This window comes from Lissotriton helveticus, chromosome 10 (genome assembly GCF_964261635.1).
Source record: "Lissotriton helveticus chromosome 10, aLisHel1.1, whole genome shotgun sequence".
NCBI classification, from domain to species: Eukaryota; Metazoa; Chordata; class Amphibia; order Caudata; family Salamandridae; genus Lissotriton; species Lissotriton helveticus.
This window is the reverse complement of record NC_136071.1, coordinates 159,549,896-159,571,672: the sequence shown is the minus strand read 5'-3', so window position 1 is coordinate 159,571,672 and position 21,777 is coordinate 159,549,896. Positions and strand designations below refer to the sequence as shown.

The 21,777-nt window shown below is 41.7% G+C and overlaps 1 protein-coding gene across 5 annotated transcripts in view; it reads left to right on the top strand.

Annotated features, from left to right (window-relative positions):
* Window positions 1-21,777, top strand: part of CARD11 (caspase recruitment domain family member 11) — a 1,114,500-nt gene that overhangs the window by 1,053,894 nt on the left and 38,829 nt on the right. For all 5 annotated transcript variants that reach the window (XM_078664998.1, XM_078664996.1, XM_078664999.1 and 2 more), the window contains exons 20-21: window positions 12,234-12,366; window positions 16,094-16,273. In XM_078664998.1, the coding sequence (XP_078521124.1) occupies window positions 12,234-12,366; window positions 16,094-16,273 (313 nt within the window). The remainder of the gene's footprint in view (window positions 1-12,233; window positions 12,367-16,093; window positions 16,274-21,777) is intronic.

Sequence of the window (21,777 nt, the reverse complement as noted above, 5' to 3'; positions counted from 1 at the left end):
TACTCCCATCTATAGCCTACACACCCAGTGCAAACCTTAATAGTGGCTCGCACTCCTTCTCTGCTGCATTCATCTCTGCTACACACCTGGCTCCCTTCACTTCTCATTAATCACTGCAGCACACCTCAAGCATTCCATTGCTGTCACATTCAGCCCTGCTGTGAGCATCACTCCCTTCATGTTACATTCAACCCTTCTGGAACCCTGGCTCATACACTTTACACCACATTCATCAGTGAAGTACATGCTCCTTCCTTCCCATCACATCACCCTTGCTGGCTGTCTCATTCATTTTCTTTATACCACATTCATTACTGCTGCCCACCTTACTCATTCCCTTTACTCCACATACATAACTGGTGCACATGATACTCACCCCACTCTATGCCCTACTAACCCATTGGGAACGCCATTCATGGCTCACTCCCTTTATGCCCAGTTCACTCATGCTGCACACCACACTCTTTATGCTGCATGTTTCAATCACTCCCCTCATACCACATTCACTCCTTCTCCCTCCCTACACTCACCTGGCCACATTCACCACTGCTGCATGCCTCACTATCTCCCTTTTTGCAACATTCACTCGTGCTGCTGATCTCGCACCCTCTTTTTATGTCACATTCACTGCTGATGAATGCCCCACTCCCTCCCTGCACATTTTCCACTGCTGCATGCCTCATCAGCTCCCTTTAAGCCATCTTGACCCATGCTGCAGGCCTCACTCACTCACACTTACCCCATCACATTCATCAGTAATGCACACCTCATTCACTTCCTTCTTGTTACATTGGGTCAAATGTGTGAAAATGTCCATTTGCGATTCTCAAATAGCTATTTGAGAATAGCAAAACGCTATGTATGTAGGATTTGCAATACATTTTGCGAATCTTACATATTCCTTAATTGTGAATCAGAAATTGCAATTTGCAATTAAGGAATACCTCCCCGTTCATTCCTAAGGGCCCAGAGGCCCATAGGAATGATTGGAAGACATTCTCAATTTGCGATTTTCAATTAGAGAATCAAAAATTGAGAATGCAATTGCAATGGTGCCAGGGTGTCAAAAGGACACCCTGTTGCACCCCTGAAATGACCATGGGTGCAGATGTGGCACACATACATGCCCTAAGGGCATGCATGTGAGTCACATGGCACTTTGAAAAATGCAAAAAAGTGAATTTTTCAAAGAAATTGCAAATTACCACCAACTTGAAGTTTGTGGTAATTTGCGATTCCTTAAGTCCAAATTGCACTTTTTCTGTGCTTCTTACATTGCATTTAAGGAATAGCAATTTGCGATTACTTAAATGCAATAGCAAAATAGGGACTCGCAAAATTTGCGATTCCTTATTTTGCGAGGGGTGTTTTGTGTCATACATAGGACACTGCTGATTTGCGATCGCAAATGCCAAAATTTGGCACATTTCAGCGTTTGCGATTGCCAAATTTCCTTCATACATATGGCCCATTGTCTCCTGCTGCATGCCTCACTCTCTTCCTGCCATATTCACCCTGGATGCATGCCTCACTTATTCTCTTTGCGCCACATTCGGCCCTGTTGAGAGCCTCGTCCAACTCCCAGGATACCACATTCAGATCTGCAGCATGTCTCACCCACTTCCTGGATGCACATCTAACTCACCCTCTTTATGGCACAAGTATTCACACTGCACGCCTCACTCACTCCCTTTATGCCATATGCATTCCTTCTTCATGCCTTACTCCCTTCCTGTTACATACCATGCATTAGCTATGTGCCTCACTATCTCCATTTATACCTCATTTACCTCATTGACTGTGGCATAAGCTCACTCGCATCCCACAACACCCATCTCTTATGCACACCCCCATTCACTCCCTTTATGACAAATTAAGCCTTACTACTGCCTCTCACCATTTATTCCACATTTACCTCTGCTCTCAATACACACGCTTAGTAGGGTCTACCCTGCTCAATATTATTGCAAGATGCTGGGGTGACCAGTGAAATCAACACATCCAGAAAATGCCCCTTGGACATTACATAAATTCATGAGTGGGTTGAACAATCACACTTAATATTTTTTTTCAAAGCACGATCAGAAAAGTGAAACTTAATACAAAAAAAGTTTTTCTTTTATATACACAAAAAAAACAGAACCAGCCTATATGAGCTATAGTCAAAAGGGAGACAAAGAAGGTCAAAGTAAACCTATCACACATCCCTTCTAAAATTCATGAATACAGTACACATTACGCTATTTAAAAACAAGGAAAGTAAGCTCACGGTCCGAAGGGTCCAAACAGGACGGAGAAACACCATCCTTGAGTTTCAAAACAATGACCCACTCTACTTTTAATTAACAACTTTACACTGCCCCATGGAGCTTCTAAACTGCCTACGTTTCGGTCCCACTCATATTTCAAGGGCCATCCTCAGGACTTGATGAGGGTTATGTATTTATGGGGTTTGTAAAAGAACATAGCAATAAATTACTTTTCATCATATTTTATCTTCAATTATCAATATTTCAATTCAATATGCAAATCTCTACAGCACACACTAAAGTTACTTTGGCTTCTAATACATATACAATTCAGAATTTAAACCATAATTTCTAGGGAGCATATATATCCCCTATATCAGGCATAAGTCCGATCATTTAATACATACATTAATTATACTGTCATTTATTAGCTACATTTAAATAAATTATGCATTTCAATGGGAGTTAATGATCGTGAGACCAAAACAAATGCTAAATATTAACTGTGTACAACCTGTTAAACACCCATTGCGTCAATCAAAAAACAAACAACATTTGGCATCATAATTTTTACAGGACCGATTCAACCTATGACTATCACTTAGGGGCATATGTAGGTAATTTCCATTTTGCGATTCCCAAATAGCGATTTTTAAGGAATCGCTATTTGAGAATAGCAAAATGGAATGTAGGTAAAAATTCGCAATTTTTTTGTGAATCTTTAACATTCCTTATTTGCGATCAGCAGGTTGCGAATCGCAATTAAGGAATGAGTGTCCCATTCATTCCTATGGGCCAAGAGGCCCATAGGAATGAATGGGGATACATTCTCAAATTGCGATCTTCTGTGTGAAAATCGCAATTTGAGAATCGCAATTCCAAGGGTGCCAGGGTGTCCAAAGGACACCTGTTGCACCACAGGAATGTGCCTGTAAGTACATTTGGCGCACGTACATAAGGGCATGTCTGTGCGCCACATGGCACTTTTAATTTTTAAAAAAAATGAATTTTTGAAGGAAATCGCAAAATACCATCTACTTGAAGTTGGTGGTATTTTGCGATTCCTTATGCAAAAATCACAATTTTTAAAGCACCCCTACATAGCATTTAAGGAATCGCAAAATTGTGATTACTTAAATGCTATAAGCAAAATAAGGAATCGCAATTTTTGCGATTCCTTATTTTGCTAAGTGGCACCTACATATCAAAACGAAGTTTGCGAATCGCAAACGGCTACCTACATATGCCCCTATGTCATCATGTATCATATCTTGATTATATTTGAAAACATTCCAAATTTCTATTATTATCAGTAAAAACTAATCACAGTGAATTTAACATTGTTGTACCTATTTATCATCCACAAAACGATATTCTCACAAATTACGTAATGAAGGACCAATGAACATGTGGCAACCAACAATGAGCCTGATCCCAAAAATGGTATACAAATGAAGGAAAAAGAAAAGAATTGAAAAAACAGGGACAAAGGATCAATAGCAAAAGTCATATGATACGTCTACAGTCTCTACACAAGGCTGCACATCACAGTTTTGTCGAAACTCACCGACTGGTCACATAGATCAGTTCAAAGCACTACCTAAATCGTGATGTGACCTAAAATAATCAATCATGATTCATTCTGAAACGGACGCGGCAGCTCAATGGGGTCTATGGCAAAAAATAGCCCAACAGAGTCGTCAGTGGCAGTACTCTGTGTAAGTCAATAACAAAAACACATCATTACACATCCACCATTTATCAATGCACTCAAACTATTAGAACTAAAACCTTCAAGAGTCACCTGTTCTGGCAGCCTCATTCCAAGCCATATTCTTATAGGTGAATGAAACAAAATGTCCCGTGCTCGGTAACAAAGGTTCTGATTCGCGAATTCTTTAACTTCTGTAATACGCAGAGGAACCTAGGGCCATATTATCAAGAAAGGGCGATACATTATCGCCGCTTTTATCGGCAGGAAACTGCAGCTAAAGCGGCGATAATGGGCTTGATAATATGCCCTTGTGAATTCCCATAGAAGCCCAGGTTAACACCAGAACCTGGGCTTCTATGGGAATTCACAAGGCCATATTATCAAGCCCATTATCGCCGCTTTAGCGGCAGTTTCCTGCCGATAAAAACGGCGATAATGTATCGTCCTTTCTTGATAGTATGGCGGCTAGGAACCTAACCAAAACAGCAAAACCAACTCATCAGATCTGAAATGATCGAAATAGCGAATAGTCTCTCTTCTCCTGTGGCGGTGGGTCAAGGTGTTCCCCAAGGCTCTATACTTGCACCCACATTGTTCAATTATTATTATTATTATTATTATTAAAACTTATATAGCGCACAGCTACCCTGAGGCATCCCGGCGCTATGAACAATGCATCAACCGTGGGACCATGAAATAATAATAACGACTCACAGGGGAAACAGATGTGTTTTCAAACCTCTGCGAAAACGCAGGGTACAGGTCTCAGCGCGAAGTTTTAGGGGGAGGGAGTTCCAGAGCGTTGCTGTATGCACAGAGAATCGCCTCCCGCCCGTGCGTGATCTTTTTACTCTCGGGACCTGGAGCAAACACCTCTGGTCAGACCTCAGCGCTCTGTTCGCTTTATAAGGGACTACCAAACTCCCCAGAAGAGGAGGCCCGCCGCCCTGGAGAATTTTATGAGCGATGGACAGTGCCTTAAACTTTACTCTCTCCCGCACTGGTAACCAGTGCAGTGCCTTGAGAGCGGGTCTGGCAGATTCTGTTCGAGGAATACCCATAAATCTCTACTTAGAACCACTGGGAAACCTCCTAAGCAAATCCGGGATTCACTATCATCTCTATGCAGACGACACCCAACTCTACCTCAAGGTTACCTCCACTCATGATCTCCCCATCCTAAGCTCCACTCTCGACTCCATCCAAAACTGGATGTCAACTCATCAATTGATTCTGAATCCCTCCAAAACTGAATTCCTCCTCTTCTCCTCCTCACTCTCTCCTCCCCCGGTTCAATCATGGATGGATGAGATGAATCTACTAAACAATAAACCCATCATTGTCGACAGCGCAAAATCCCTTGGTGTCATTCTCGACAAAAAACTCATTCTAACTCCCCACATCAATTCTACTGCAAAATCTGCGCGTTACCAACTGCGCCTTCTTTGGGGAATAAGACGCTTCTTCCCGGAGCAGGACCTTATAACCCTGGTGCAATCACTGGTCCTCTCCAGACTAGACTACTGCAATTCTCTTCTTACTGGCCTCCCCAAATCTCACCTGTCCCCACTTAAGTCTGTTTTCCATTCAGCAGCTCGTTTCATTTATGGGGCCAAAAGAAGCGATCACATCACACCGTTGTTATCTACCCTCCGCTGGCTTCCCTTCGAGGCTAGAGCTATCTACAAGACCGCTTGTATCACCCACAAAGCCTTGCACTCCTCCTCTCCTCACTACCTGGCGAAGAAACTGAAACTCTCTGGAGGCTCTAGACCCTCACGCAATGCGGAAAATCTTCTGCTTGAACCTCCCACTTTCAAGAAGGAGAGAACAATGGCCCAATCCTTTTCAGGCAACGCAGTGAGAATCTGGAACTCTTTTCCGCCTCAGCTCCGGACCACCGCCTCCTCCCAGGCCTTTAAAAGGGACCTCAAAGTTCTCCTCCTCCAGAGACACCTCCAAAAGTAATTCACGTCCTCATGTTATTTGGAGGAAGACTTCCCACTACTGAAAATTTCTACCTCACATGACCATGGAAGTGCCTTCCCAGTGTATTCTTGTGGTTGGTGTGTCTGCCTGTTTGTAGTGTTCTCCATGTACTTGTGTTTGGTGCCCTTTTGTAACATGCACACACCACTTTGCCCTGGTAACACACGGTTTGCTACCTCTCACATGTTCTACCTTGTTACCTGCACAAGTGCCACCTTTGCCTACGTAACACTTTTTGTGCATGAGTGTCTAGCACCTTTTGCAGTATTATACCTCAAATGATACTTTGTTTTCTCTTGTAACCGCACACTTGTCACTTTTTCCTCTTGTGCACTTTTTACTACCTCATGTATTTTTGGTTGCTCACAATTTTTACTACCTCATGTATTTTGGTTGCTCACAATTGTCACTATTACCTTATGTAACGTAACGTATGCTTTTGTAATCTGTTAATGTGTAATGTTTCTCATTATGTTTAATTTCTGTTCCTATTGTGAAGCGCTCTGACGCCTTCGGGTAAAGTCCGCGCTATATAAAAATGCATAAATAAATAAATAAATAAATAAACTCATGAGCAAACAAGGTAGTATTAAACCAGCATGATCATGATGCCTATTCCCCAAGTGCTCCAACTGGTTTGCGCGTTACCACAACCCCATCCACACACTGAACGAAGGCCACCGCACTAGACCCAAAAACATTGTTTTTTAAGCAACCGGTGACCTATCAGGTTGGCCTACCTATAACTAAAACCACCTGAGAAATGCTTACCACTGACAAAAGTCTATAGAGAGGTGAGTGAGTGAAAAAGGAAAAGAATACACTGATTGATAAAGCTGCCACCACGCTAGTCCAATCCACCTAATTTATTTTAAAAAAATGGAAAAACTAAGTTGAAAATAACAATAAAGATGAAAATAAATCAATTATAACCCAAAACAACCAAACGATACATCCAGAATGAAAATGTCACTTCCAATGGCATTTAGTTAACGCAATGCATCTTGTTAAGCGCAACCGAGCGTGCGTGTTTACACACAGGTACTGTTCACAGACTGTTACTCCGACGCATACATCCTAAACAGGAGTATTGCATGTAAACAAAGAGGCTTAGGGCCAGATGTAGGTAGCCAAATACCGGTCGGTAACGGCCGAATTCGGTCGTTACCGACCGGTATTTGGCTTTTGAGATGTAGGTGGGTCTGAATTTACAGAATCGGTATATTTACCGATTCTGTAAATTTACCACTTCGGTATTTTACCGAATCGGTAAATATACCGATTCTGTAAATCCATATGTAGGTAACACTCCTAAGAGTGCCACAGGCCCTTAAGAGTCGGTATTTTACCACCCAATCCTATTGGGTGGTAAAATACCGAATTCAGGTGTGCATGCACATCTGTGCATGCACACCTGTGCCATGTGACACACAGACATGCCCTTAGGGCATGTCTGTGTGCCACCTGGCACACATGCCTGTACTTGGATTGCTAGAGGGTGTCAAAGTGACACCCCCTGCACCCTTGCAGGATTCGTTATTTACCGAATCTGTAAATACCGAATCGGTATTTCACATTGAATCCTATGGGCTTCAAGGCCCATAGGAATCAATGGGCAATACCGAATCGGTATTTACAGATTCGGTAAATACCGACTCTTACAGAATCTATAATTTTTTACCTACATCTGCCTCCTTCCTATTTACCGACTCTTAAATACCGATTCGGTATGAGTCGGTATTTAAGAGTCGGTAAATAGGAATTACCTACATCTGGCCCTTAATGTTTATTTGTAATCATCAAATATATCAAACTTCTCAAATCAGCAGAAGCTTAACATAATGTGTATTTGTAAAGCACACGTTCACCCAGAAGTGTATATCGGCGCTGAATAACAGATTTTTATTGCCGCCCAAAGGTACTCATTGTATCGACCTCAGAGGGATGAAAGGCTGAGTGGACCCACCATTATGTGAACCTGTGACTATGAGTTCAAACACAGGCCCCTACAATGGGCACATTAGTCCACTAAGCCACAGGACCCTGCTTTGTAAATGAATGGCATTCACACACATTTCAACTTGATCTGTAAACCTTGTACGCAGTCAGTCAAGAGGTTTCAATTGTGAAATGTCTATTGATTAGAAGTCAAAGTAGCTTTAGTGTGTGTTGCAGAGAAGTGCATAATGAATTCAAATATTGATACTTGAAGAGAAAATAAGATGATGATCTAAGAGAGCTCTATGAATAATTTGTTGCTGTGTTCTTTTACAGTACCCTATAAATACATAACCCTCATCAAGTCCTGAGGATGGCCCTTGAAATATGAGTGGGATCGAAATGTAGACAGTTTAGAAGCTCCATGGGGCATTATACAGTTATTATCGAAAGCAAAGTGGGTCATTATATTGAAACACAAGGAGGATGTTTCTCCCTACAGTTTGGACCCTTTGCCCCTGAGCGTGCTTTCCTTGTTTCTAAATTGTGTTATATGTACTCTATGATGTTTTTTAGAAAGGATGTGTAATGGGGTTACTGTGACTCCCTTTGTGAGGGTGCATTTAGGGCATTTCTGGGGTATGTTGATATTTTCTTTTTCTGTATGTAAAATATAAAATATTTTTTGTAGTTGTTCTCCTGCGTTGAAGAAAGAAAAGTGTGATTGTTCAACCCACTAATGAATTTCTATAATTTCCAAGAGGCATTTTCTCGATTTGTTCATTTATCCCTGCTGCATGCCTCAGTCACTCAATTACCACTTTATTTATCTTTGTCACTTGCCTCATTCCCTCTCTGTATGCTACACTCAACCCTGCTTCCTGCCATACTCACCCACTATATAACCCTACTCACCCACTGCAAACCCCACTCAAGCATCATTCCCTTCTTTATTGCCACATGCATCCCTACTGTATACAACCCTGACTCCCTTTATACCTAATTTACCCCTGCTACATACCTCACTCACTCACCACCGCATTTATCTTTGCCACTTACCTCACCCACTCCCTTTATGCTACGCTCACCCACTGCTTCTTGCCACACTCACCCCACTATATAATATAACCTAAAGCGGGGAGGCAGCAGTCCCAACCCTCCTGGCACCTCCGAGGCCTCCCACACCAAGGGCTGCAGCAGGTAAGTGTAGTGTTTTTACTGACTGTTTGGTCCATGCATGTATATATGAATGTATGTGTATTTGTGAGTGAGTGTTGTGAATAGGTGTGTGCACATGTCTGCATGTGAATGCATGGATGTATGTGAGTATGGATGTGTGTAAGCCCCTGCCCCCCTCTAAGTTGTACTTACCATCTACCACAGGTAATCATGTTCTGCAGACAATATAAGAGGAGTGTTACAGGGGAAAGACTGATAGCCTGATTCACAAAGGGCCTCCACACTCGTGGAGGAGGTCCCTCAGTCATGGGGGAGTCTCTGCACTCAGGGCAGATTCTCCGCAATCGTTGGAGAGACTCTGTCCGAGTGTGCAGACTCCCCCATGACTGCTCGGCCTCCCCCACAAGAGCGAAGGCCTTTTGTGAATCAGACCATGAGTGGTCACCTTGTGCAGTCAATGTAAGTGCAGTGTAAGAGGAGAGTGAGCCGCAGTGCCTGCGTTCTGCAGTCACTGTAAGAGGAGTGTAAAGGGAGAGCCAGAATCTTAGGGGCCGATTAGGATGGAGGATTTTCCGCCTCCTCCGGGCCGGCGGAAGCCACCTCCGGCCCGGAGGAGGCGGAAAATCCTCTGCGGAGTCACCAAAGACCCACCGCCGCATTATGATGGCTGGTGGGTCTTGGTTTCTGTCCGCTGCATTTCCACCGCGGTCGGATTACAACCGCGGCGGAAAAAGCTCTCATTTGGCTGGCAGTGTCTATCAGACACCGCCAGCCAAATTAGGATGCATTTGTAAAATTGCTTTTCCGCGGCGGTTTTTCCGCCTAGGAAAAGTATGTGTACTTTTGATTTTGGGGGCCCGTTGCGGGCCCCCAGGGTGTAGGCGGGTGGGGGGTGCACATGGGGGGTACCTATGGTACCCCCCAGTATTTACATGCACAAAGCGGCAGGCACCGCGTGGTGCCTGCCGCTTTGTGCATGTAAATGTTCAACATGCACTTTTAACATTGCGGCGGGTTCTGCTTGAAGCAGCACCCGCCTCAATGTTAAATATCCAGGATATGACCGCCAGGGTGGCGGTCACATCCTAATTTGCACGGAGGGACCGCCGCAGCCCATGCGGACGGTCCCTCCACCTCTTTGATGGCGGACGGACGTAAGTCCGTCCGCCATATTAATCGGCCCCTAGATGTGCTGCAGTCAGCAGACGAGAAGAGGTAGCCAGAGTGACTATGTTCCGCAGCAAGTTTAACCGCTTCCGTGCGGCGCCGATTCCCCCCCTGTGCTGGACTTTCCAGAACAGGGTGCGGTCGTGACGGAACCATTCCGTCATCAGCACAGCTCAACTGTGACTGATGATGGAATGGTTCCGTCACAAGCATCGAAGGGGATAAGAGCATTGTAACAGAAGAGAGAGCCAGTATGACTGTGTTCTGCAGTCTGTATAACAGGAGTGTAAGAGCCAAAGAGTTAGAGTGGCCACGTTCTGCGATCAGTGTAAGAAGAGTGTAACAGGAGAGTGAGACAGATTGTCCATGTTCTGCATTTGTTATAGAGAATGTAACGAGAGAGAGTGAGTGAGTGAGTTGCTACGCTCTCTAGTACCTGTAAGAGCAGTGCTAGAGCGGAGAGAGCCGGAGTGGCCATGTTATTCAAACAGTATAAGAGGAGTGTAACAAAAGAGCCAGAGCTGTCACATTCTGCAGTTAGTATGAGAAGAGTGTAACAGGAGATCAAGGTGGCCATGTTCTACAGTCAGTATAAAAGGAGTGTAAAAGGAGTGAGACCCGGAGCGGCCACAACCCACAACCAGTCACTGGAATTCTTGACTATTTCTCGCAGCGTGGAATTGGCTCCAAGAATCAATCATCAGTTCCTGATATAGATTGGGTTTTTAGGATTAAATAGTACATCTACTAATGTTGTGTACAATAAAGGAGCCCCCTGCCAATAGAATGAAAGGTCTTCAGAGTCACTGGTCTCGTCTCTTGAGAGTACACGCACCAGCTAGTGCTTAATTTGTAAAAGAAATTGGGGGCATATCAGCAACAAGAAGCGATAATCATCTCTAATCACGCTTAGCGCTTTTTAACAAAGCCGGCTATCGCTGGATATTATCGCTGAGATAGCGCGTTATCATCAACAGCTATCTCCAAACGGATAAAATATCCAGCGATAGCGGCGAAATGCTGCAATATCGCTGGTAATCCATTGATAAAATATCAGCGATAGGGAATTCCTTCCTGATATGCCATGGTGGATTTAGCATGACAATCCACCCCCCATAGGGCAATATGGCTAAGTCATAAATTAACCTGGCATTAGAAACCAGCGTTAATTGGGTCTTTGCGCGACTTTCATAGTAGCAACGCGGGTATGGGGCATCCTTGTTGATAGCGCGAAACTGCGTTTTTGATGTTTTGCTATGTAGTGCATGTGAGGAACGCCTACCTTGCATATCATTAGCGATGAGATGCAAGGCATTAGTGAAATGGGTGATGACACTAGGTAACACTTTCTAACGCCTGTTAGCGTGTCCTTGTTAACGCCGTGTTAGAATTATCGCTGCTTTCCGGACGTAAATGCCAGCTAAAGCGGCAATAATTGTCTTGATGATATGCCCCTAAGTGTCAGGGCTCTCGTCAGGAGGTCACTGCAGCTTGCACCATGCATTGCCTCCGCCAGCATAGCCAGTGACAGTACCAACACAACTACTAATTATCACACTCCTACAAGTGTGACAATTCGGTCTATTCCAGGCCCCCAAAGCTTTAAGAATGGCCTGGGTGGAAGGTAATTGTAATTTTTTATGTATATTGACTTAATAATTGACTGTTGGTATGGTCATCTCTAAATTAGCCAGACAGTGCTACCTTGGGGCCGACAGTCACATGCTCCGGTGTTGACAATTAAGTGCAGATGCTGAGCGCCGGAAAGCACTGGCCCAAATTAAGCACTGCACATACCACTGTTGTTAAAGCTCAGCAGACAGTTCAAAGTGTGTTTAGAACCTGTGTTCCCTTACAGTTCGTCAGCCGGTGTTGACAATTAAGTGCAGATGCAGAGCGCCGGAAAGCACTGGCCCAAATTAAGCACTGCACATACCACTATTGTTAAAGCTCAGCAGACAGTTCAAAGTGTGTTTAGAACCTGTGTTCCCTTACAGTTCGTCAGCCGTGCTGAGAATAAGTACAAGCGCATGAACAGCAACGAGCGAGTCCGCATTGTCACAAGTGGTGCTTTCGGGCCTGTGAGGTCACCCAGCGAGGCTGCACGGCATTTACCAGACAAGCAGGAAGGTACGTGTCATGTGCACTTTATGGAATGCATAGGTTCTCCGAGGTTCCTTCATTAATGAACTTTCAAATAATAAAGTCAAAACATTGTACATAGATGTCAGAAAATCAGTATCTCAAATGTAATAAAAGTAAAGAAGATGGAAAGACAAAACAAGGCTAGATTGAAGAGGTTGCTGAGAAAAATTGAAATATGCTTCTGCAGGGTTACTCATAATTTTAAAGCACATTTTTTACTTTCTTGGAATTCTTAAGGATTGTCAGGATTAGCTCTAAAATTCTGCAACTGTCGCATATATCTCTAAGAACTCACATTCGTAAGCATTTCGGTATGCCAAAACTTCCCATCAAACTTTTGTTTTGTTTGTCATCTTGGAAATATTTTTCCTCATTTAGGGCCATATGTATCAACACATTTTCCCATATACACAGAATGGGTAAAACCCTTTGATACATCTGGCCCTTTGAAACCCTTTCCACTACCCTTCCTTCCAAATTTGCCCCTTCTTGAAATGTAGCTACCCCTGTCCCTGACATTAGTAAATCTCAGACCATTTTCTGGGCGAGAATTTATCTGCAAAAAACGTTTGTGAATGCCCCAAAATGTGGAAGGTTTTTTGGCATTCACCTCTTTTACAAGTGAACACTTCATCAGACACCTACAACCCACCTCTGTTAGCAGATTTACCCATACCTAAAAGTTTGCCATGCTTGCAGAATTCAAAGTGTGAGTACATCTATTTATCTCTTCAGTTCTGCTCTTCGTGGACCTAAACTACAGTTTGGTGCACAAATAGCTTTGAGAATCAGGCCCTGTGTGAGTAATAGACATGAAGCATCAGTCTGAACATCAAGGAGTAACAGATGTATTATGTGAGGGCTAGGAGTTGTTTTTTTTTATTATTCGAGCATCATCAATGTGAAAAACAGTTATTAAATCTGGCTTTATCAGACTTCAAGAACTTCAATTAGAATTCGCAATGGAATGATCAGGCAGTGTTGACCAGTGAACTTGTTTATAGTAGGGTACGAACTGACAACAAAGGCCCAATTTGCATGACTCAGAAGCTTGACATTTAGTAATGCTCAAATACTCATTCAAAATGTGGCTTAGAGTTTTTCTGATGCTGCTTTGAAAATCTCATACTAGCTTTTGAACCCCTAAGGAACGTTCTAAACACCTGCATTAATTACCCTCTTCGAGGACATTTCCATTTTATTAATTCCCCTTGTACCCAGAGTACATTCCTTCACCTTTGGCTCATAATGCGTAACATGGGTGGTGGGCATTTATCTGATGATAATGCCCTCTAGAACGTTCATTAATGCACTCTAAACCTATCTGAAAGAAAGGCATTGATAATCACTTTTAGATGTTGCCATAGTTTCATCTGGAATATAAAATATTCTAGAAAAATACTGGGTTACAATTTCAGAGAAGCATTTACTTGATGGTGGACTTTCCATCAGGCATTTTGTTCTGAATTATTGAGTTGAACCTACAAGGTCTCCCTATGAAAAAAATCTGAAGTTATGCCCTGCCAGCTTGTGTGATAGCAAAGCAAAAGGCTGCTCCGCTGAACATCACACCTGTGAAAGAATAAAGAGTAATGTTTCTAAAGGTGCATAAGATAGTCAGCCCTTTTCGCAAAGACGCATGTACACAATCTTGTAAGGCCATATAGTTGTGGGTGGAACTTCAGTTAGATATCGAAGTGGTATTGTCCAGGCTTGATTTAGTAATGGGCCATGTCATCCAGTATGGCCCGTCTATATCCAATTTATTGGAGAGTCACAATATGGAACATGTAGATAGTCACTTTCTTTAAAAAAAAAAAGCACTGACTAAAATAGGTGAAACATGGATGTCATTGATGAAGCACAGGCTTCCCAGGACCTGAGGATTAAAGGATCACTGTTAATTAATTACTGGCTTTTAATTAATTACTGGAGTTCTAAAAAGATCAACTGATCATAAATGAAACCTAGGATACCTCATTATAGAACTGTACAAGGCACTATTAGAAGAAAGGGCATTCTACATAGTGTTGATTGTTCAAAACATATTTTTTACCACTTCTAGACAACCATAAGTTTTCAAAACGTCTGATTCCTTCGTCAAATTGTATCGCCCAAAAGCCAAATTTGATTGGGGAAATAGATTAAACAATGAGAGTAGGTCTGTTCTTGGAGCGCCTTAGGATAATTCGTTGACTGCAGTCACCTGTGTTTGACCTTAGAGGGGGGCCCCAGGTGTTCATTCTTCTGAGATAGATACCATGAATACCATATGGTTGAGTAACAATAAATGCCAATTAACTGTCAATAGTGCATAGATACCCCCTTCTCTAGGTTGAGCATATGCTTTACAAAAATACCTTTTAGGTTAAGTAACACAAGGGTCATTTGACAGTGCTCATGCAGTCCACAATAAAATAACCATCTTGTTTGTTGAGGGGAAAAGAAGTGAGGAAAAAAAGAAACAAGTTCTGAATATCATAGGTTGGTGACTGAGCTGCAAGTTAAGATTGTGCATTATAATCTAAGTTAAATTCAACCTCCTGGAGAATGCACTGTAGTGTCAAAGTTTTGATTGTTGGATAGAACCTTAAATAATCAATGCATACGCATTTTGGAAAAATATGAAAATTATCTATGAGGTCATTCATCATCCAATTAGAAGTATTAATTATTCAGGAAAGTGAAAAGAAGGATTATGATTTAGACAGGTAAATGGTATTATTCTAAATAAATAGCATATGGAATTTGGGTCTTGATATATTGTCTGGTACAGAATTCCGAATATTTATGTTTCAAATTTCAAGTTGATGTGAAGAATAATGTATGTATTCCAGATTCCTTTTTAAATAGTTAAGTCTCATTTATCACTCACTTTGCTAATCACTTTCTAGTTCTATGCCTAAATCAACAGAATTTATTGCAGCAGGAATAATGTTACCTACCCAAACAGTCTCCCCCATCCTTCAAGTAGAGCTTCCCATGCTGGCACAGTGTCTGTCCAGCATTTCTACCCATTTCAGGTTAACAGTTGGGAGTGAAAAGAACATTCAATGACTCTCTATGTGGAGGTATTAAAAACTTCTGCAATTTTCCCAGGAGCCGACCCTATGCTGAGAGTAAGCTACAATCACAGTTGATTTTTTATATTTTCCCAATTCAAGCACATTCCACATGTTTTTTGGCATCTCTGAAATCTTACATCATCAGTTTATACTTTCAGATGAGAATGTTAATGAGTTTTGTTTCTTACTTTTGTTTCACTCCCATTTTACTACAGTATAGGTTTTCTCAAGTGTAATTATTAGTAATGTGCAACAATCGAGAAATTAGACCTTAACAAATTTGCGACTTATTTTTTTTAAAGTTTGCCCACTTTGAAAATGCCAAAAAAGTTTTACAATATAAATAACGTGAAATATCCTGCAGAAAGTAGGACAAAGCGCCCCCCAAATCTAACATTTTTTTGCACGAGCAACCTAAATCATAATAGCTTTTTCTGAAAATTCTGCCAACAGTGGCATTTTGTAAAGCTGCCAAACTGTGCAGCCACATAACGTTTGCCACCTACATAAACCTTCATAGAAGGAATTACAGTTTCACCCAGCCCTTATTGCACAAAATGTAACATTAGCTTCCTTACAGTTTTGGGAGGAATTGTTTGATTTCTAATGTACGCTCTTGCTCTCTTATATCTATATTGTCTTTGCAGATCTTGACCCAGACAGTGACATCAATAGGAGCCTAAATCTCATACCGTATAGTCTGGTACACGCCTTCCATTCAGCACGCCGGCGACCCATCATCTTCACACCTTGCATGCTGGCGAAGACCGTAATACAGAAACTACTCAATTCTGTTGGTGCTCAGGAGTTCAACATTTGCAAGCCGGGTATGGGAGTGGAGAACTGTACATACTTTGCTGCATCCTTTGATGTACATTCAGTTATTTGGTATACCTATGTATGTATGTATGGACAAGACATAACACAGAGCCAGTTATATACAGATTTTGTTTATTCTATTATGTAATGTTCAGTCCATCAAATGGGAAGAGTACCTTAGAGGGGGCATTATTGTGCCTGATAGGTAATTATGAGATGTAAAGACCACAATATGATATAATGTGTTAATTCGTCCCAGTTTGATGGTGTATATTGCACTTATTTTATATTGTTCATATAGGTATTTTCCCAAAATGCTTTGCAAAACAAACAAGTGGTTCAAAGAGTGTACAATAAGATAGCAACATTAACAGTTTTCACAGTTAAAAAAGTAGGTTGTGTAGATGTAGGGCTAGTTTACAAGGAGAGGTCACAAAGAGGAGCTGATGACTTTAGCAAAAGTGGGAGGAGAAAAGGCAGGAAGTAGAGTAGATAGAACACAGTTCGTGCAAGATGTACGGTGCGGAGGAGGAGGGAAGCCCGGGGACGCCACAATTCAGGCAAGTGACTTTTATTTCTTTTAAATTTCTTTGTCACTATTATTTAATTGAGCGGGGTGGAGGCGGGTGGCGGAGCGGAGTTCCACGGAGTTTCCCCCCAACTCCGTGGACCTCTCCGTAGATCCACTCTGTAAGCTCCGCCCGGGGTTAGTTTATAAACCATGTTTACATTTATATAATATGCACAACAAGTAGTATTTGTGAAGGAAAGTAAAGCTTAGGTAGAAAAATTAATGAGGTGGTATGTGGGTTAATAACGGTACATTGGCAATAAATCTGATTAGGTGTAATAGATGGGAAAATGTGGTCAGTGAAAATAGATTGTAAGATCCCAGAGGTGAAATCAGCAATATTAAAAATGAGTGCATTTAAATGTAAGAATTCTCATTGCCTAAAATGTGATCATAGAACATATTTTCCAATTGTTATACAGGGGATACCTGTATGCCCTGGGGATAGTAAAAAGGTGGGAGCAATGAGTCACAGATTAGTCCTAGATTATGTACAAAGAAGAATGAGCTGATTGTTTCTATCCCAGTAATCTGCAATTTTATGGTGTTTCATTTTTCCTTTCATGGTTTTATATTCCAAAGAATTGTAAGTGCTAAAAGGCACATAACTATATGGTTTGTGTGTTTAACTAGACAAGGTAACCATTTGTGGATTAGGCTTCATATAGTCTAGGTAAAGGTTCCAATTAAAGACATTGCAAAGTATGCTTGTGCCTAGCCCCTAATGGGAAGAATGAAGGTATTCTCAGGCACATTAAATATCATTCTAGATGCGGTGAGAGGAAAAACTGCGTTCCCTTAGCAGTGAGCTGTACCAGTTCCATAATTCTTGACAGACTTCAGTGTCCCTCTAGTTTTCCTAATATTCCACTGCCAAATACCCCAGTGGACAATAAGGTGAGAGATAGACAGATATATAGATGTCAACATTTGCAATCTATCAAAGGAGAGGGTATAGGCCAACATGCAGGGTAAGAAATCAAAACACGGCTTTTGATCCCCTTTGGGGTCTAGGATGTTAGACACCACATCAGTGCCTTTGTCAGAGAAAAAGTGTGTTGTCATCCCTCAGATATCTTTACTATTCCTCTCCTTAATAAAACATGTAGGTGAAGGTGCACCACCACTGGCACTATATGGAGCATACATTCTCCTTCATTTTCCAAATAAAATGTTTATCAAATCTGATTCACCCCCCTCCAACAACCACAGTGATGTGCACTGTGTTCAGAACAAAAAACTGGCAAGACAATTAAAAGTAAAAGATGAACTGATATATTGCACTGTTTGAATAAATATCAATCGTGAATACCAGGCTCCCCAAGAACTGATAGGACTGACAGAATACAGAAAAGTACTTCTCTCTTTGAAATAAGTGTAGGGCAACCGGGGGTACGTAATGTATCGCCGGACATGTCCAGCAGTGTAGGTGGGTGAAATGTTTTGTTTCAATTCTATGTATAAAAAAGCCGGTATGTTTTCATTTGAATTTCCATGTATAGATTTCAGTTTTACCGGTATTTCTCACATTTCAAAAAACCGTTTGAGAGATCAAAATACAAAACCATGCAAAGTAAGAAAGACAAGCTTTTTTGATGTATACTTTCATAACCAGAGGGACAGAGGGAGGAAAGAAATTGGATTTATCACTAAAATGTACACACAACGAAAGAATAAAAAGTATGATTTCTAATGAAAAGTAGAAAATGTCTAGGTCAATACAGAGAGATTTGCTGAGATAGAAAGCTTTTTTGTTTAGCTAGTGTGAACCTTTGATGCTAACATTTAGACCTGCCGGTAATTGACTTTTGCAGCTTTAGATAATTCAATAAACAAAATAAATCCATCCAGGTGTGTGCCCTGTGATGGCCAACTGAAAAGTTTCTGTTGTAGCAAGCCAATGAGAGGATCCAGGTCCGCAGACCCACCTTTGGACTATGTACTCAAAATAGACAATGGGATCAAAAAGCTCCCCCATCCAATGGTGGGCTTTTATGCTCTTTTTCCATTTTAGGCCTACAGACATTCTACAAACGTGGGTTCTGGCTGTGGTCTGACTTTTGACCTTTTTGAGCCTTCTGACTTATTTTTGTAACGCTAATTTATTGCAAGGTACTGAACAGATTTACACCTAACCAAACAAAGACTTTTCCCTGAGGGAAGTTCTATTTATATGCCAAGTTTGGTGTAATCCCATTCAGTAGTTTTTTTTGTATGAAGAAAAGAGAAAAAGTTCCATTGGGAGTTAAAATGAGAAGAACTCAGGGGCGGCTTGTGCTGATAGCCTATGACCATCAAAAGGGAGAAAGTGAACGATTCTCTTCAGCAATTTATAATTAAAAAATAAGGAGCTACTGCCATGCTGATTTGTTATAAAAATGGCAGATTCTAAACACACCCTGAAGTTCTTGACTAACATTGTAGGTGTAGAGGTGGGGCCAATTCCAATAGCCACCAGGCATTTGACCAGCTATTTTTGTTTTTTACCTTATACCAGGACCTCTGTCTTCTCTGTGTTAATCATCAAGACATTCTGCTTCATTCATTGGTCATCACAGATAGCCAGGCTTTAAATACAGTTCTGTTTTGATTTTGTTTTCTGTCAAGGCAGATAATGAGTTAGGTGTTATCAGCATATTTCATAAAATGAAACCCACAAGTTCAAATAAATTTAGCCAAATGAGTAACATAAACATTTAAAAAGAGTGTGGATCAGTGATGAGTTCTGAAGAACTAATATACAAACAAATAGAGGGGGAGAGAGAGAGTCAGTGGATTCAGTCTCCCTTGGTAATGCGAATAAACAGAATGGAATCCACTCAAGGTGGTGGTGGTCCCTAAAGTGATGGGGAACACACAGTGTTGTTTAAATGCCCCTCACACACCAACAGGCCCCTTGGTGTCATGCTTCATCATCGGGGCCTTCGCACCCCTCTACGGGATGCGGCGTGCTACGACTCACGATTACGTAGGAGCACTAAATAGTGAACTATGTGAGGGGGTGTGTTACTAAAGGAAAAAGTGAGTGAGGTGAGGTGAAAGTGAATTACTTAAAAAATACCTGGCACGTAGGGAAAAAAATTTATTTTATTAAGTCCTCGGCTGGTATTATTAAAAAGGTGCAGAGTGGGGTTGTAAGTATACGTGTTAGGGTATTACAACCATTTCAGAGTGTCAACATGTTTCGGAGCGCAGGGGCTCCTTCTTCAGGACAAGGATAAGCACATATCCTCACCTTACTCACATGCAGATGTAAAAGTGTTTAAAAAGAAATTACAACAATGTGTAATGTACCTAACAATGTTTATGTGTAGGTGAGTTCAGTTGCGCCCAATTGGCGTTGAAGAAAACCTGTAAAAAGAAGACACAATAAACACATTGGTCTAAAGTTCAAGAACTAAGGACAAAACTGTTTTTCTTAGTACATACGGGTGATAGGTAGAACCCAAAATGAGGTTCAAGAAACCCTGTAAAAAAAGCATTCAAAAATTTTGGGGGGAAAATATTAAAAAGGGACAAACACATCAACACAGAGACATACAATCACAGTGTAGAAGATCTCCCTAATTGGGTGGAAAAAGAGGGAGAGGATGACAAGTCTTTTAGGCTTACTTATTGTTCTCAGTCTCATAACCTCATGAACCTATGCGTGGTATTGGGGGGATCCTTCCATACTGCTCAGTAAAGCAACCTAAAAAGTATTAATTAGTGGGATTTAGTTTGTTTAAAGCATAAACTATCTAGAGCATCAAAGTAGTAGTTGTTATAGCTCTACTCACGGTTACTGCAAAGCTAGTCGCCTGCCTTCCCCTCAATGCTGCTCCGATGAAGTGAGCGTTTGGTTGTGCCGATACCCTATTTATACTATCCTAATTGGTAATTAGTGAGGGAAATGGAATAATTAGACTCAGAAACCTGCCCAAATACGGAGCTTTTTAGGCCTTTAGATCCGGAATTGCGCGCCCGACTGAGTTAGGAGTCGGTAAGAACCGCGCATGCGTGCATCTAACAGTGCCTTTGATGTTACTACGCATGCGCGAAGACGGATATGAACGCGCATGCGCGAGGTTCTTGAACTGATCAGATATGTAGCAAGCGCGAAGTACAGTGTGAATGCGCATGTGCAAAGCTCTTATACTGATCGAAAGCGCTGTTCATAACAAATAGTTGCTTAGGATAAAGAAGACATGAGGAATACTCGCAAGATTGGCATTATGATAAACAAGCAATATTGCGGGCAGGAATGCTTGAAGAGTGTGGTTATCGTAAGTCATATCTAGACACTCAATTCTTAGAAATTGGACAGACAAATCAGCCTATTAATTCGTAGGATAATTCTTGAAAAGGGCAATGTCACTAAGGGCAGGTGTCGGGGGTTCAAGGTCCCAATGGTAACAGTAATAGGAAGTTTATCAGTGATTACTTCAAAGGCCTAACAGCTAGGACCATCTCATATATTGCAGAAATTCAGTGTTTATAAGAGATGGCCTGGTGTTAATTATCTTAACAGGTTCCATGGAATGGAGTCATTGAGGCCCGCGGTATCGGTCCCAAGACGGAACACCCACCGCTGTTCTTTTTCCAAAAGTCCTACCTCTGAAGGCAACTGTTCGATCACCGTCCACTGTAATTCATTGACACAGTGTTGGACATGTGATCAAATATACAACAGACGGGGTAGGAACTTGAAAGACATGCTTGTTCATACAAGACCCCCTCCAATCAGAGAAAAACAGCCAAGACTACAAGGGATACAGGGCCACCATCCTTGTGGCAACTGCAATAACTGTCATCTTACCAAAAAAAGCAAAACCCTTACTTTTTCCAATGGCACAAATTGGGAACAACGTACATTTACCAACTGTAACAGCAAGAATGTTGTATATTTGATCACATGTCCATGCGGAAAAGAGTATGTGGGAATGACAACAAGACCAGTGA